This window comes from Typopeltis vanoorti, chromosome 22, assembly GCF_054136105.1.
Source record: "Typopeltis vanoorti isolate ZY-2024b chromosome 22, IOZ_Tvanoo_1.0, whole genome shotgun sequence".
Classification (NCBI taxonomy): domain Eukaryota; kingdom Metazoa; phylum Arthropoda; class Arachnida; order Uropygi; family Thelyphonidae; genus Typopeltis; species Typopeltis vanoorti.
The window spans coordinates 88,515,406-88,530,957 of NC_143570.1; the positions used below are offsets into that span (position 1 = coordinate 88,515,406).

The window sequence follows — 15,552 nt, forward strand, 5'->3', positions numbered from 1 at the left end:
TTTACAAAATAAATTTTTAATCTTTGCTCGTGATGGGTTGTGGTTCATCAGGGTCATGTTCTTGGGTTGAGGTAGGAGATGTTCTCTTGATGAGGAACATGCTGAGTTTTGTTTGAACAGTTTGTTTCTTTTTTTTTTTCTTCATATATTTCACGATAACAATGCACAGCATCTTGAATGATACATTCAACCTTTGTGAATCGTTCGACATTAGGGTCCATTGCTTCGAAACTGGCGAGAGCTTTATTCAGTTGCAAAAAAGAATCTGATAAACTCTTTGCAGTGAATTTCTTTTCTGGCTCCTCTTCTTCTTTCTCTTCTTCCTCTCTCCCTTTTTCTTCTGACATGCTGTGTGCTTCCAATTCAATCAACTCTTCATCCGAAAGTTCTTTTATTTCACAATCTAGCAACTCCTCTACGTCTTCTATTTCACATTCTAATTTAAGATTTTTTTGCAAGTTTAACTATTTTTTCTGTAATCACTTCCAGTTCCTCTCCTTTTTCAAATCCTTCAAATGTATTCGCATAACATTTTAGACACTTTTTCCAAATTCCCGACATACAATTCTTTGTTACACATTCCCATGCGGTCGAAATATTCTTGATACACTGAAGAATATTGTACTGCTTCCAAAAGTCTCACAAAGATAAATCAGCATCAGAATCTATTGCTTTGATGGCTTGTGTGAATGTCGTTCTGAGGTAGTGAGCCTTGAATGCTGAAATAGCACCCTGATCCATGGGTTGAATGAGAGTGGTTGTAATAGGTAGCATAAAAACCACTCTAACATCATGTTGAAGGTCGTCCAGATGAGGAGGGTGGCCAGGGGCATTGTCCATAATCAATAAAATCTTGAAAGGGATACCTCTCTCCGCACAATATTCACGAGCCTGGGGAATAAAGCAGTTCATGAACCAGTCTTCGAACAGTGCTTGAGTCATCCAAGCTTTAGGGTTTGAACAGTAGTAAACGGGCAGTGTGTGCTTGTTGATGTGCTTAAATGCATGCAGGTTTTCTGAACGATAAATGAGAAAAGGCTTCAGCTTAAAACCCGCAGCATTCCCACCAAGCAACAAAGTCAACCGATCCTTAAAAGCTTTAAATCCTGTCATCCTTTTTGCTTCTTGGTGTATGTGTGTACATACGATTAGGCATGGGTTTCCATTTCAAGCCAGTTTCATCTACGTTAAATATTTGTTCTGGTAGATAACCTTCTTCTTTGATTAAAGAGTCGAAACTATCAAAAAATTTTTGGGCTTCATCTGCACTTCCTGCTTCTCCTGTGACACGTACATTATGCAAAGCAAATCTTTTTTTAAAACGCTTAAACCATCCAGTACTAGCCTGAAAATCTTCTGCGTAATCATCTCTGGCACGTGATTTTAAACTCTGAAACAGACTTCTAGCCTTTGCTTGCACTGTGCAAAGGCTCATGGGTGAATTTTTCTGTATTAAATCTTCCATCCACATAAACAACAATTTCTCCATTTCATGGATGGGTCCCTGTCGTTGTTTGGTTAAAATTGTAGACTTCATAGGTGCGGAACCTTTCACAGCTTCCCAAATTCTTTCTTTGTCCTTAAGTATCATCGATACCGTGGAATGTGATAACTTCAAGTCACGTGCTATCGTATTCACTTTCTTTCCACCTTCACACTTCTGGATAACTTTCATTTTACACTCTATATCAATAGTTTTCCTTGACTTCTTAGCTGGTGTATCTGTAGATGAAGGCATTTTCCTTTTACTAGACATTTTATGGGTAGTATTTCAGTAGAATTTTAATTAATACACCACACGCAACAGATGCTTGAAAGCAACTGAGTGTATGTAAGAGATAGTTATTGTATGATAACTATCATATCCCATAGTTATCGTACGCGCAGCTGCCTGATTTATTCATTAATTTATTATTTATTTATTTTTGTGGTCATAAGTGTGGACAGTCGTAAGTCGACGACCAGGTGTAATTGATTTGATGCATTTGTAATAGACTCTTTAATCATATTCCATTAGTTTTCAATATTACTCTTGCTATTTATTTTTTCTGGAATATGGTGGTCAGTTGCTTCTTGGTATCTTCTCTTTACTTCTTCACTCTTTAATTTTTCAAGGTTCCATCTTATTGGTTTGTCTCTTTTGATTTATTTCTGTTCTGTTTTCATTAAGACAAGGTTATGGTTACTACTGATGTTGGCAGCTGGATAGCTTTTGCAGTTACACTGAAACATTTGTTTCAGTGTAACAAAATTATACTTTGTGTTTCTGTTAGGCTTAGTTGAGGTAAAGAGATAGTCATTACTGTGGTTTCTTGGAATGTATGAGAGTTCAATAAAAGTGATACAAGATTTTCTTGTGCACGCACATAGCTTTTCCTTTCATATATAAATTGTATAATTGGTGGATTGAGTGGATGAGACAGAGTTGTAGAGCAGGTGCCCTCCCTCAATGAGTCTTTGGACTCCCTGGAGGTATCAAATAATAATAATTATAATCACTGGTCATGTAGCTACTCTCCCCACACTTGGGATAAATGGAAAGGAGCACTTCTGAATTTGAGGGACTGTGATCAACTTCAAATTCTTTGTTGTTCAGCTTCCAGACCAACTGCTGATTTGTAGGGAGGTGAGAAGTCGCATTTTCTATTTCTTAATATCAGGTGTGCTTAGTTTTAAATGGTATTCGCCCATTAATGAAGACGATCCACACATTCAGCATTATTGCCATACTGTAATCGTACATAACTTTGAATTTGCAAATATTTTTTTTGCCATTTTTGAACAAATTCTAGAATACAGACTAGTCAGTTTACTCTTGCTAAATGGTGCAACCCTGAATCACAAATGTTGTTGTGAAATTATCTGTTCTTTCAGTATGAATTGAACAGTGAACAGAAATCATTATTAGATTTATGAAATCAACTACTGTTCAGAGTTCAATAGCTATAATAAAATTATACTGTTTCAACCTTTAATATTCCTAAAGATGATCTTCATATACACATACACAAAAGCACCTTTAACACTATACTACTCAGCACTGTACTACTGTACTTTAACACTGTACTATTATTATTATTTAGACCTCCATGGAGTCACATGACTCGGTGCAAAAGGTACACACTATTACACCCAAAGTCCATTAAACTGTGCTTTAAACTCATCCACTCACTACATTGTTAGCAATTGTTCCACTCTCCATGCAAAGAATCTCATTCTTATGCCCTTGTTCACATTTTTCTTATAGATGTTCGTTTTTCCAATATAGTCCCATGTTCTGTCCCTCCTCTAGTGGTAGTTTTCCCTTCAATCGTTTCTGACCCTATGTGACTTTGTTGACATTTCCCACAAAAGTGTTCCTGTTGAGATTTTTACAGGGTAGTTCATCATTGCTTTCCTGCCCCCCTCCCAATTTTATCTGGGCTCGGAACCGGCATATGGCTGGGGCATATTCATCTGTAATCCATGTGTTCATGGGACTGGTTTTCCTGTTCTGGGGGATGAAAAACAAGAGTTTCTGGGTGAAAAAAAACCCTACCTTGGTATGAGACTGGCTAACTCATCTTTCGTCAAAAGAGACCAGATAAAGGTTCCTCGTGTCACTGGGCAGGAATCGAACCCAGGTCTTACCAGACAAAAGGCTTTGTCTATACTGAGTGAGTTATGGAGGCTCTCACCCCTCTTATTATATGAAAAATTTCTTCCATATTAGCCCAGTAACTTCCCCTTGCCAACTTAGTCTCAATCATATTCATGCTCTTCCTCCTATTCACAAGGCTTTGCAAACTACATTCCCTCACTCGTCTTCATATCCCACATTCTGAAGACTACCTTAGTTGCTGCTTTAGTTAATCTTCTCTGGATCATTTCTAATATATCCTCAAGATGAAAACCATGGCACTATATCTGTATAAAATAATCTCTGAGGTGTGATCAAGGCCTTATACAATGGAACTATAACCTCTTTATTTCTACATGCCAAGGTTATCTGCATCAGTGCCATTATCTGATGTGACAACTTCACAATTTGTACTCTGTGATCTCTGAACCACCACCACTCCTAGGTTTTTTGTCTCTTCAAACTGCTTCAAAATATGTCCACCAACTGTATACTTTGCTATTGTTGTCTACTAAACTTCAGAACCTTACACCTTGAAACATTGAACTGACAATTCCATACAGTTGTCCACTGATACAGTCTATTCAAGTCCTTCTGTAAGGCCACATCTGCTTGATTCCTCATCCTCCTTCTCATCTACACACACACAGTTGCATATTTACAATTAAACCCATCCCAATATCATAAATTTAGTTTAATCCTTTATCCAAGTGTGAGCAGACAAAGTTTGCGCCTGAAAGTATCATCCCAATATCATTAATATATGAGTTAAATAACAATGGTTGCAAAACAGATCATTACAATACACCACTAGTGACTTTCCTCTTCCAGAATACTGCACTGCCATACATACATACACAACTTTGTGATGACTACCTGACAGCTAGTTACCCATTCAGCTTACTAATCTAGTATCCAGTCCCATCTGCCTTAATTTAGTTACCAACTTGTATGGCAATTATCAAAAACTTTGCAAAATCTAAGTATGCCACTGTTTGTATGTGTGTGTGTATATATATTTAGAATCACCCTTGTCCAATACATTTATCGTCTTGTTATAATATGTAAGTTGGCAAAACATGATCTTTCCTTCAACATACCCATGCTGATAATCGCAGAGAATACTATGGTTATCAATCCCCTTCTGTATCCTAGCTCTTGCCAACCTCTTCAACACCCTAACAACAAATCCAAATATACAGATCAATCTGTAATTTTTATCCTTGGCTTTATCATCACTTTTGTAAGTCAAATAATTTTACCTTCCTTCCTTCCAATACTTTGGGACGTGCTGTTGCAAGACTTGTTAAACAGGTAAGCCGAGGTTGGCACTAACTACCTTAAACATTCCATTAAGATGCATGGTAATATGTCATGAAGTTTCTATTACCTTATTGACTAATCTAAGTATGTCACTTTATGTGTGTGTGTAATCGCCCTTTTCCAGTACATTTGTTATAATACATAAGTTGGCAAAACACGACCTCTCCTTCAACATAAGCTTACTTAACTCCTCATACACTTCTTGCTTGCTCACCACTAATCTTCTCCTTCTTCTTCACTTGATTTTCTTATGATTTCACACTAATGAGGATGAAACACATTAATGAATTGCTTAGTGAATACCTCAACTATGTCCACCACACCAGTTATTGATCTATCACTTTCATCCATTAACATCAGCTTACCATAATCATTCTTTCTTCTACTTTTCATGTATTGAAAAAACTCCTTAGGATTTTTCTTGACCTGATTTGCTAATTTCTGTTCATACTGCACTTTTGCTGTCCTTACTAACTGAGACACCTTCCTGGCCTGCTCCTTTATACTCTTCGTTCAACTGATTATTACCATTATTCATCTTGTGCTGTCTCTGCAGCATCTTATTCAGCGTTTTGACTTTCAGGATACATTACATATTGATGCTGTTAAGTACCACTTTGTTAGTTCCAAGCAGCATTTATTTCCTTCCTGCTTAACTCCTCATTCCATGCTATAGCTCCAAACTGTCTTCAAAGCTTTTCATAATCACTTTACATAATTACAATCCAGGTGATCACTTCATGATCACTCTCACCAACTGGTGGCAATTGTGACATCCCACTCAGTCACATCCTCTGATGTGGCTGAGTGGGATCTAAAATCTCAACATGTGCTCTACTTTACATACTGCCTAATATTGTTATTTCTCAAGCACTCAAGAAATTCATTTTCCATATTCTGAAACATTTCTTCATCTTCATTCTCCCCATTCTTTGGCATATAGCAATGTTTAGCTACTGTAAATATTAAATATCTCTTCCCAAACTTCTGCCTCAAAACTGTTGCCACTATTTCCCTCTTGCATCCTCTACCTTATGCAGACATAATTCCCCTGGTATCAGCAGAACACTTCCCCTCCCTTTTTGTTCTTTCTATCCTCATAAAAAAACGTTGTATTCTTTAATTTCTATTCCTATCAGGATATCATCCTCATCCCACCTCTTTTCACTTATTTCAAAACCCTTATTACACTACAGTGCACTACTTTACAGCACACTCAGGACACTACATTACTACACTTACACTACAATACTTATTTCAACTTACTGCAGTATATTTATTTACAATTATACTGACTAGACTGACCTTGTTATGGGAGAAAAATAATTTAACAATAAAATTTAAATTAATTAAATCAGCACAATTTAGAAACTTGCTCTGTAACATCCTGTTATTAATTATAATTAATAACAGGATGTTACATTAAAGGGGACCATATCATAAAATGCAAGAAGATTTCTAAAACAAGACCTAGCCATCACAAACCCATGCCATATGATGAAGATATCATCTTGCCATATCATCATTCATCATATGGCAAGACAGCTTAGACAACCTAAAATCGTTTGTGGATAAAATCAACTCAATACATAGCAAGATAAAATTCACTCTGGAAGTGGAAAACAACAACCAACTGCATTTTTTAGATATCTTGATAAAAAAACAACCTAGCAGTGTCAAATTATCCATTTACAGAAAGCCCACAGATACTGGAAGATATCTTCATTATACTTCAAACCATCACAAGAGACGCAAACTGAGCATTATCCACATGTTGAAGCATAGAGCCAAAAAGTTTATATCAGAAGAGGAGGATACGCAGACTGAACTCTCACTAATAGCCAACACATTATCACAAAATGGATATCCTCAAAACATCATCAAAAAATATCTACACAATGACAACCCCAGACAAGAAGAATCCCACTGTCAGCACATTTCTACTGTAGTGATACCTTTCATCAAGTCAATTTCTTATCAAATAGCAAGAATACTAAGAGCCCACAACATCAGAGTGGTCTTCAAACCAACCACCAACATCAGACAAGTTTTAGGATCCCCAAAAGATAAAGTACCTTTCTACAAATATCCAGGAGTATATTACATTCCCTGCTCCTGTGATCTTGCCTACATAGGACAAACTTCACGGAGTTTAGAAATCAGACAAAAAGAACATGTTGGTGATGTAAACCACAACAGAAGCATCTCTTCTGGCTTAGCACATCATTTCTGTACATAACCACACGATAGATTGTCAAAACAGCTCCATGCCATGTCTCGATGACGACTACAGGCTTCGTTTATTTAAGGAAGCCACAATAGTGTCTATAACTGGCAGAAACCTCAACAGAAATCAGGGTGTAATTCTAAACAGTTTGTGGAAAAACCTGATCCTCTCTCTTAATCAATCTGAACTACAGCTAGCCAGTAATCACATTACACATTTACAACAAACACGCATGCATGATAATGAATAAGAACAATAAGTCCTCTCTGTCACGCATGTAACCTTAGCTACTAGTTGGTTTACAACGTTTTTTATGTTCTTTTCAATTTGCATTTAATAGGTTTTAAGGTAGGTTTTAATATAAGTTTTATTGTAAACTGGTCTGTATTAATAAAATTGTATTTCTATTATAAAACAACCAAATATGTATAATTTAATTAGAATTTTATGTCCATCATCCTAATCCTATATTCTATTCATAACCAACTTGCTATACCTTTTTGGAAGTTTTTTCACTTGGTTATACTATAAATTAAAGATGCCAAGAAATTATATTCTTGGTTTAATCCTTTATCCAAGTGTAAGCAAACAAAGTTTGAGCCTGAAGTAATTTCAGGATTGTGCAACTCATATATAGAGGCTAATGACTTCACATCACCTGCTTTAGTATCCCATGATGCAAAGCACACATCCTTATGGGCATGTATGATGCTATGCGTTATGGGAAGGGTCACTACCCAGACCAGTTTCGACCTTTATTGAGGTCTCACCAGTACCACCCCTCCTTACTCTAGCTGATATAGATACCTCTCTCATCACTCTGACTGCTCCTGTTTCCCTGTTCCTTACTTGGCTGCCATCACATCCTTCTCATCTGCACCCTTATGCATTTCATCATGCCCTACTATAATCTTTTCTTCACCATTGTATCTATCTCTTCTTCTATCCATAACTTGCTTTTCTCTCTCTCTCTCTCTCTCTCATCCCAAATCTCCACAGGCTTTACTCCCTAGTGTGCAATTGGAGGAATTATATGTGTCTTTCAAACTGTCAAAGACCAAATTTGATTCTCATCATGATGAGAAGAATCTTAATGTAGCCTTTTCAGTTAAGATTGAGTTAACCAATCTAAAAGAAACTCGGGTATTTCATCCTGCATAAAGGCAAATTGTCCAGAGAATGCATGCAATTCATAGACAAAATTTTATTAATGGGTGGCAGATTGCATTATGTGTAGATGGGAAGGAGGGAAGGGATTTTGTAATATAGAGTTGTGTGGAGTAGAGTGCTCCTTCTCTCACTGTATACCATTATATGGCACCCAGTCATTAGGAGTGTGGTAAGTAACAATCGCCCTTAAATGTTTGCTTACTGATATCTTTCTCGTTCACTTCAGTCAATTGCTCTCTGAGATGCTTCATTTCAATTTTTTTTTTGTTATTAACTCTTGCCTAAACTCTATGACTCCATTTGTTGTGACATTGTTCCCAGATTGACAGATTGTGTAGATCAAGCAGTCCCCTCAGTTGTAGCCTGAATCTGGACTATCAAAGGATTTTCATGGACTGAGGATTAAATTTTAAATTATTTTATACATTTTTGCAAGCATCTTTATTTTGGCATGTGGCAATTATAAAATTTAGTCACACATTTCCGCCAAACGCTGGACTTTCATTTAATGTCACCGAAGAATTTTAAATAATTATATTATTGAATATAAGTAGTTCACTGAAATCATAAAAACAATAAGCTTAGCTGTGTGCAACATGTAGCATAATAAAAATAAAACAAGTTCTATTTTTGGCTAACTCTTCCAAATTTTCAAAAAAATTTGTAGACTGTATTAGGATTCATATTTTGAACAAATAATTACAAAAAAGGAAGAATTCATCTTTTTCAGTTATTATTGTTTATAATTACAATATTATTAAATGCTTCATACATTGTCTCTTAAATATCCTATAAAAATATATTTATTCTCTACCACGAGATTTGGATGTCAACTTGGGGATCCTTGTGCAGATAGTCTTAAATGGTCTTAAATTGAATGGTTTAAAAAAATCTAGGAATATCATAATGCATGCATTTTGCTTTCTAAAATGTTATTATTTTTTTATTGTTAACACATTGAAAAAGACTGTGAGAAGAAACATTTATTGGGATATAACAAAATTATTTGCTACAAAGTGTTAAATGTGTAATTTGTTCTTTTGCATTGTTTGTTTTCAATAGGACTTATAATTTTTTTTTTCTTTTCTAAAGGCGGCATACACACCAGAGCATATATATACACAAGAAGATGTTCTGTCAATTATTAGATATGCCCGTCTGAGAGGAATAAGAGTAATTCCAGAATTTGACACGCCTGGTCACACACAAGCTTTAGGAAAAGCATTTCCTCGTAAGTTCATATGTTATTCTTGATTTTAACTCGCAGCCTGCAGAAATTATACATTCCTGCAGTTGTATCAGACCTAATTGCTTTGAATAATGAAAATGACTCTTTTGCAGGAATCCTGATTTTGATGTGATGAAGAGGTTTGTGCATTTTGAAGATGTAAGTATTGAGTTTTGCCAGTAGTGTATTCTACCAGCAGAGCTTCCTAAGAAAGATATAGGTCTACTTTGAAGATCCAGATTAAGGACAGTTTCAATTGGGTGTGATAGTACTCCAGAGGAACAGCTTTACAACAGAATCTACTATTCTGTTAGGGTGGTGACAGCTGACTACAGAGCTCATTGGTTGCATAGCATAGTCTGAGGAAGAGCAATGTAGGCTGGATAGGAACAGATGCAAGTTACCTATCACTTTGGATGCACATGTGATAATATCAATGATGGCATTCCACACCTTCAGTTAGATGGACTGCTGACAATCATCATATCATGATAATCATCATCATCATCATGAGAGAAAAGTGTGCACCATATTACAAAAATGAACAAGCTATATATACATAACATAAAAATGAGCTCACAGTATCCAGCATTCTGAGGTCTTGAAATCCCCAGAGAACCTAATTAACTAGAGAAATGGAGCTATAGGACCAGACATGCTCTGAAACAAAATTACAAAAGCAATTGAAACAAAACAAATCACTCGGTATTTGGAATACATCCTCTTCATTCATTCTAACACTTCACCACTCATTATCCATCTAGGAATAAATCCTGCTGTAGGAGGGCAAGATTGTGCCAGTTCATAAAGGAGGTGATCGAACTCAAGCATCCAACTATAGGCCTATCTGTGTGTCAGGTGTTGTGGTTAAGTTGTTGGAGAAGCTTGTGAGAACTAGGATCCAGAGTTAGGTTGATAACAATGGTATTATATTTGATGGACAGCATGGATTTGCTAAAGGGAGGTCATGTTTTAGTAATCTACTTACTTATTACAATAAATTGACTGCTTCCTTGGACAGAGGAGAAGGATACACAGTAATATACTTGGATTTTGCAAAGGCTTTTGATAGAGTACTTCATGATAAGTTGATAATTAAACTAGAGCAGATGGAGTTGGATATTAGATTAGTGCATTGGATTGGAGACTGGCTATCTGATAGGTATCAACAAGTTGTGTATGGGGGTGCAATATCCAGGAAAAGGAAAGTCACTAGTGGAGTGCCTCAGGGATCTGTTTTAGGGCCATTACTGTTTAACTTGTATATTAATGATATTGGCGAAGAATTTGGATGGAGATATTCAGTTGTTTGCAGATGATGCAAAGTTGGGATGAACCATAAAGAGTAGTGAAGATGTTGTGGCCTTACAAGAAGACTTGAATAAATTGAGTGATTGGGCACGGAAATGGGGATGTGAGTTCAATGTTGATGAGATGAGAAAAAGATGAGAAATGGGGATGTGAGTTCAATGTTGAAAAATGTAAGGTTTTAAAATCTGGAAAACAAAGATGGGATGCAGAATTTATGCTTGGTGAGAATATATTGTTGGAGGTAGAGGAAATAAGAGATCTGGGGTGATAGTGGATAAGGATCTAAAATTTAGGGGACACATCACCAAAATTGTGAAGGAATGATACAGAGGACACTGACGTGTAGAAGTAGGGAGATTCTTGTTCCGTTGTATAAGGCTTTGATTAGGTCATACATGGATTATTGTGCCCAGATTTGGTCACTGGGTTTTCAGAAAGATGAAGAGATGTTGGAATGGGTCCAAAGGCAACTGACTAAGGTAGTTTCTGACCTCTAGAATGTCGAGTATGAGGAAAGTTTGAGAAATGTAATTTGCAGAGTCTGGTGGACAGGAGGAAGAAGGGAGATATGGAAACCTACAAGTTGGTAAGGGGTTGTTATAGGATCAATGGTGGAGAAGTTCTACAGAGAATAGTGGGAGATCAGGAGAGAACCAGAGGTCATCCCAGGAAACTGCATAAAGAGGGTGTGAGTATGGGAGTGAGAGACAGGTTTTTTCGTGCAGAGTTGTGAATGATTGGAATGCCTTGCCTGAGAGTGTGGTGTCTGCAAGGAGTTTGAGTGTGTTGAAGACATAGTATGATGAGGTGTGTGTGTGATAAAAGGACCTCCCAGATGAGTCTTAATAATTACAACAATAATAACAACAAGGATGGAACACTTTAATAAAGTGCTCATTAAATAGCTCAACTATGTCATCTGTATTGGTCACCCAAGTCCTATCTGCATTCAGCAAGGTAATTCATCCACTATCATTTTCCAGCTACTTAGCAAAAAAAAAAAAAAAAACCTTGGGATTCTTCTTAGAGTGCATTGCTGGTCTCCCTCATATTCTAATTTTTCTCCTCTTACAATGCTAGTCAATTTCCTAGCCTGAGTCTTATCTTTTTCATCTGCAATTCTTGTTTTATTTCTCTTGTTATCCATTTGATTCCAAATTGCTTTATCTTCACTTGAGGTAAAGTATCTGCCATTGCTATCAACAGCCTTTCTTAAATATCTCTCATGCACTACTGATCCCTCTTCCTTCAAATTCTTTCATCCATTGTATTGCTGCAAACTGTTATCTAAGTCTGTGATAGTTGCTTGCTTTATAATTCCACATAAATTCCTTCTGCCTCGATACCTCTACATGTCTATTTATCCTCCAAGTCAGAATTATGTGGTCACTAATAGGGGCAAGTATGACATCTGTCAGTCAGACCCTCAGATGCAATGACCAAATCAACAACTCCTGATCCTAAAGTTCCCTTCCCCACATGCTGCCCAAGACTGTCCAGCATCTCACAAGCTTCCTTGAATTTTCTTTCAAACTAGGTTTTGGTGAGGTGTAGGGACTTGGTGTCTTTCAGTTGATTCTGTGGCATGTTTCAAGTGCATGGTCTGACAAGCAGTTTTTTTTTTTTTTCACTTTTTTTTAGCTTACTTTAGTGTCGTGTCGTGTAGCTTGTATCCTGTGCATATGTATATTTTCCTGATGATGACCTCAATATAGAACTTGAAACGTCAAGTGTTATTTGCTTAATTGTAATTGAAGTAATTACTCCAACAAGTGTTTTGGCTCCATAAATTCTACACAATGTAGTATACATGTGAAATAAAAACATAAATTTACTACAACCTTTGACAGAGTAAAAAATGAAAAATATTGTGAAGAATGTTAGTTATAGCCAGTAAATGAATGGATAAAAAAAAAAAAAAGATCAAAATATAATGAGCACATAAAGTGGATTCAAAGAGACCAATAAAAATTAGTAAGAAATTGAAAACCAAATAGAAAGATCATTTTCACTTCCTTCTTATATGTAGTGCAGGAGGAGAGTGAAAATACAAAAGGCTCCCCCTGAAAGTTTTATGACAGTAAGCAAGTTAGTGAAGGGTTGATTTTTTTTCTTTTTCAAGTGATCGATGAGTGTGATATGCATTATTGGAATGAGTAGAGTATAAATTAAGATGCATATTTTGCTGGTTTAGCATCTTGTGACTCAATAAGTGCTATTAATTAAAAAAAAAAAAAACCTTTCTGCCACATCTTTGACAAAATTGTTTTCGCACTAACATAACCAACTTATGTACTCTTTTTTTTATGCTTTAATTATAATGATACTCATGTAATTATTTTAATTCACTGAGCACAACTAATATATATATATATATATAAAATCATGTAAATAAATATATGAAGAAATATATTCTATATTATGATATATTCATAACATATTCTATAAATATATAAAGTGGTATATTCTATATCATGCATAATATAATGGTTTGGTTGACTGAGTGGTTAATATATTCACTCTCCAACCAACAGGCTGCTGGTTCGAATTCTTCTGTGGGCATGGATGTTTGCGAATGTCTTTAGTTGAGAGGTGAGGTGAATTGCATTACCTGGTGTGAAACCATCTCCTTGCTTATCAGAGGCCTGAAATGGCTTAAAAAAGTTCCATGTTTGGTCTCTAGAAGCAGGGTTTATAGATTATGTAAAAAAAAAAAATTAAAACATAAAAATATATTTAAAAAAAGAAAACGAATAAGAATCTTCAACCTAATAAAAACCTGTTGGACAAAAAAATACTTTGTTCCACCTACAGTAAATATGCACTACTGCGGTTTGCAAAAATCTTTGATGTGGTGGAAACCACATAAAAAATAATAATAATAAACAAATTTCTTTGCAGAACAGAATACTGTGATGTATTGTGATAAATTTAATGTGTTAAAAACCCAAAGTCTACCTTTATGTTTAAAGAGTAATTTTTAAAAATGTTTTAAAGATTAATGGTGATCTGCTTTTTTTCAGATATCCTGACACCTTGCTATGTAGGGGATAAACCATATGTTGCTTTGTATAGAAATCATGCTGAAAGCGAGAACTTAAATCCAATGCTTAATATAACTTACGATGTTGTGATGGAACTTATAAAAGAGCTGAAGACAGTTTTCAAAGATAAATACATCCATTTAGGCATGGATGAAGTATACTACAAGTGTTGGTGAGTCAAATTTCTGTGTACTTTCAATCACTAGTTATTATTATATTGTAATTATTTTAGCCAATGAAGCTAAAAAAAAATGGCAAGTTGAGGAAAATACGACTATAGGAGGATGATGCTAGTTGATGACATTGGCAGATTGGGTAACCAGTGCAGAGGATATAGTTGAACTATTCGATGATCAGTTTAGCAGCATATTTCGTCCTTGTGAAGGCAACATGAGAAACTGGAGTGTAGAGGGTATGGTGGAGGAAGGACTGATGGTGAATGAGTAAGTGTATGAGGAATTAAGTAAAATTGATGTTAGTAAGGCAACAGAACTTGAAGGTATATCACCACGCCTTGATGGAATGCTGTATGGAATTAATGGCACCTTTGGCACACATGTTTAACATGAGTCTTGCAACAGGATGAGTCCCAATATATAAGGTGGGAAGAATTGTTCCACTACACAAAGGGGGGGGTGAATAAGACAGAGGCTACAAATTATAGGCTAATCTGTGTCTCTGGGGCTTGTTTAAGTGCTAGAGAAGTTGGTAAGGACTAGGATTCTGAAGTGGGTTGATAATATCAGTATTATTTATCATGGTCAGCATGGATTTATTAGGGAGAGGACATGTTTCAGCAATTTGCTTATGTATTACAATAAGGTGACAAATTCAGTTGATAAAGGAGATGCATATATGGTGGTATACTTGGATTTTTCAAAGACCTTTGATAGACTCATGTGACACATGTAGCTAAATTTTTACCTAATCCCATCTGTTTCAGACTAGTGAATGAATAGCTGACTTGCTGTTGGACAGGTATCAGCAGGCTCTGTATGGAGGAGTGGTGTCCCAGAAGACGAAGGTCAGTAGCAGTGCACACACAAGGATATGTTTTAGAACCATCCCAGAAGACGAAGGTCAGTAGCAGAGTGCACACAAGGATATGTTTTGGAACCATCATTGTTTAACTTGTACATTAATGACACTTAACAGGAAATGTGCAGCTGTTTGCCAATGATGAAAAGTTTGGAAGAGGTATGAGAAGTAGAGTAGATGTCATGGTATTGCAGGAGGAGGTGAATATACTGTGATGAGTAGGCAGATGTGCGGAGCTATCAGTTTAATGTTGCAAAGTGCAAGGTCTCGAAATTTGGTAGGCAAGGTTGGGATGCAGAGTATACACTTGGTGGGGAAATTATGGAGGAAGGTGAGGAGACCAGAGAACTTGGAGTGGTTGAGGACAGGGATTTGAAGTTCAGAGGTCACATTGCAAGTTGTGAAGTCATTGCATTAGATAATGATGGTAATGTGGAGGACCTTGGACATGAAGAAGCAAAGAGATTATGGTTCTCTGGTATGAGGCTTTGATCAGCCCCCCATATGGACTACTGTGATCAGATTTGGTTGCCTCATTTTCAGGGGGAATGAGTATCCAGAGAAGGTTTACCAAGTTAGGTCTATGGAATGC

At 36.3% G+C, this 15,552-nt stretch overlaps 1 protein-coding gene across 4 annotated transcripts in view; it reads left to right on the forward strand.

Annotated features, from left to right (window-relative positions):
- The window catches only part of LOC150094550 (beta-hexosaminidase subunit beta-like), a 364,235-nt gene that overhangs the window by 243,832 nt on the left and 104,851 nt on the right, over nt 1-15,552 (forward strand). For all 4 annotated transcript variants that reach the window (XM_090411847.1, XM_090411846.1, XM_090411845.1 and 1 more), the window contains exons 7-8: nt 9,432-9,570; nt 13,902-14,094. In XM_090411847.1, the coding sequence (XP_090267973.1) occupies nt 9,432-9,570; nt 13,902-14,094 (332 nt within the window). The remainder of the gene's footprint in view (nt 1-9,431; nt 9,571-13,901; nt 14,095-15,552) is intronic.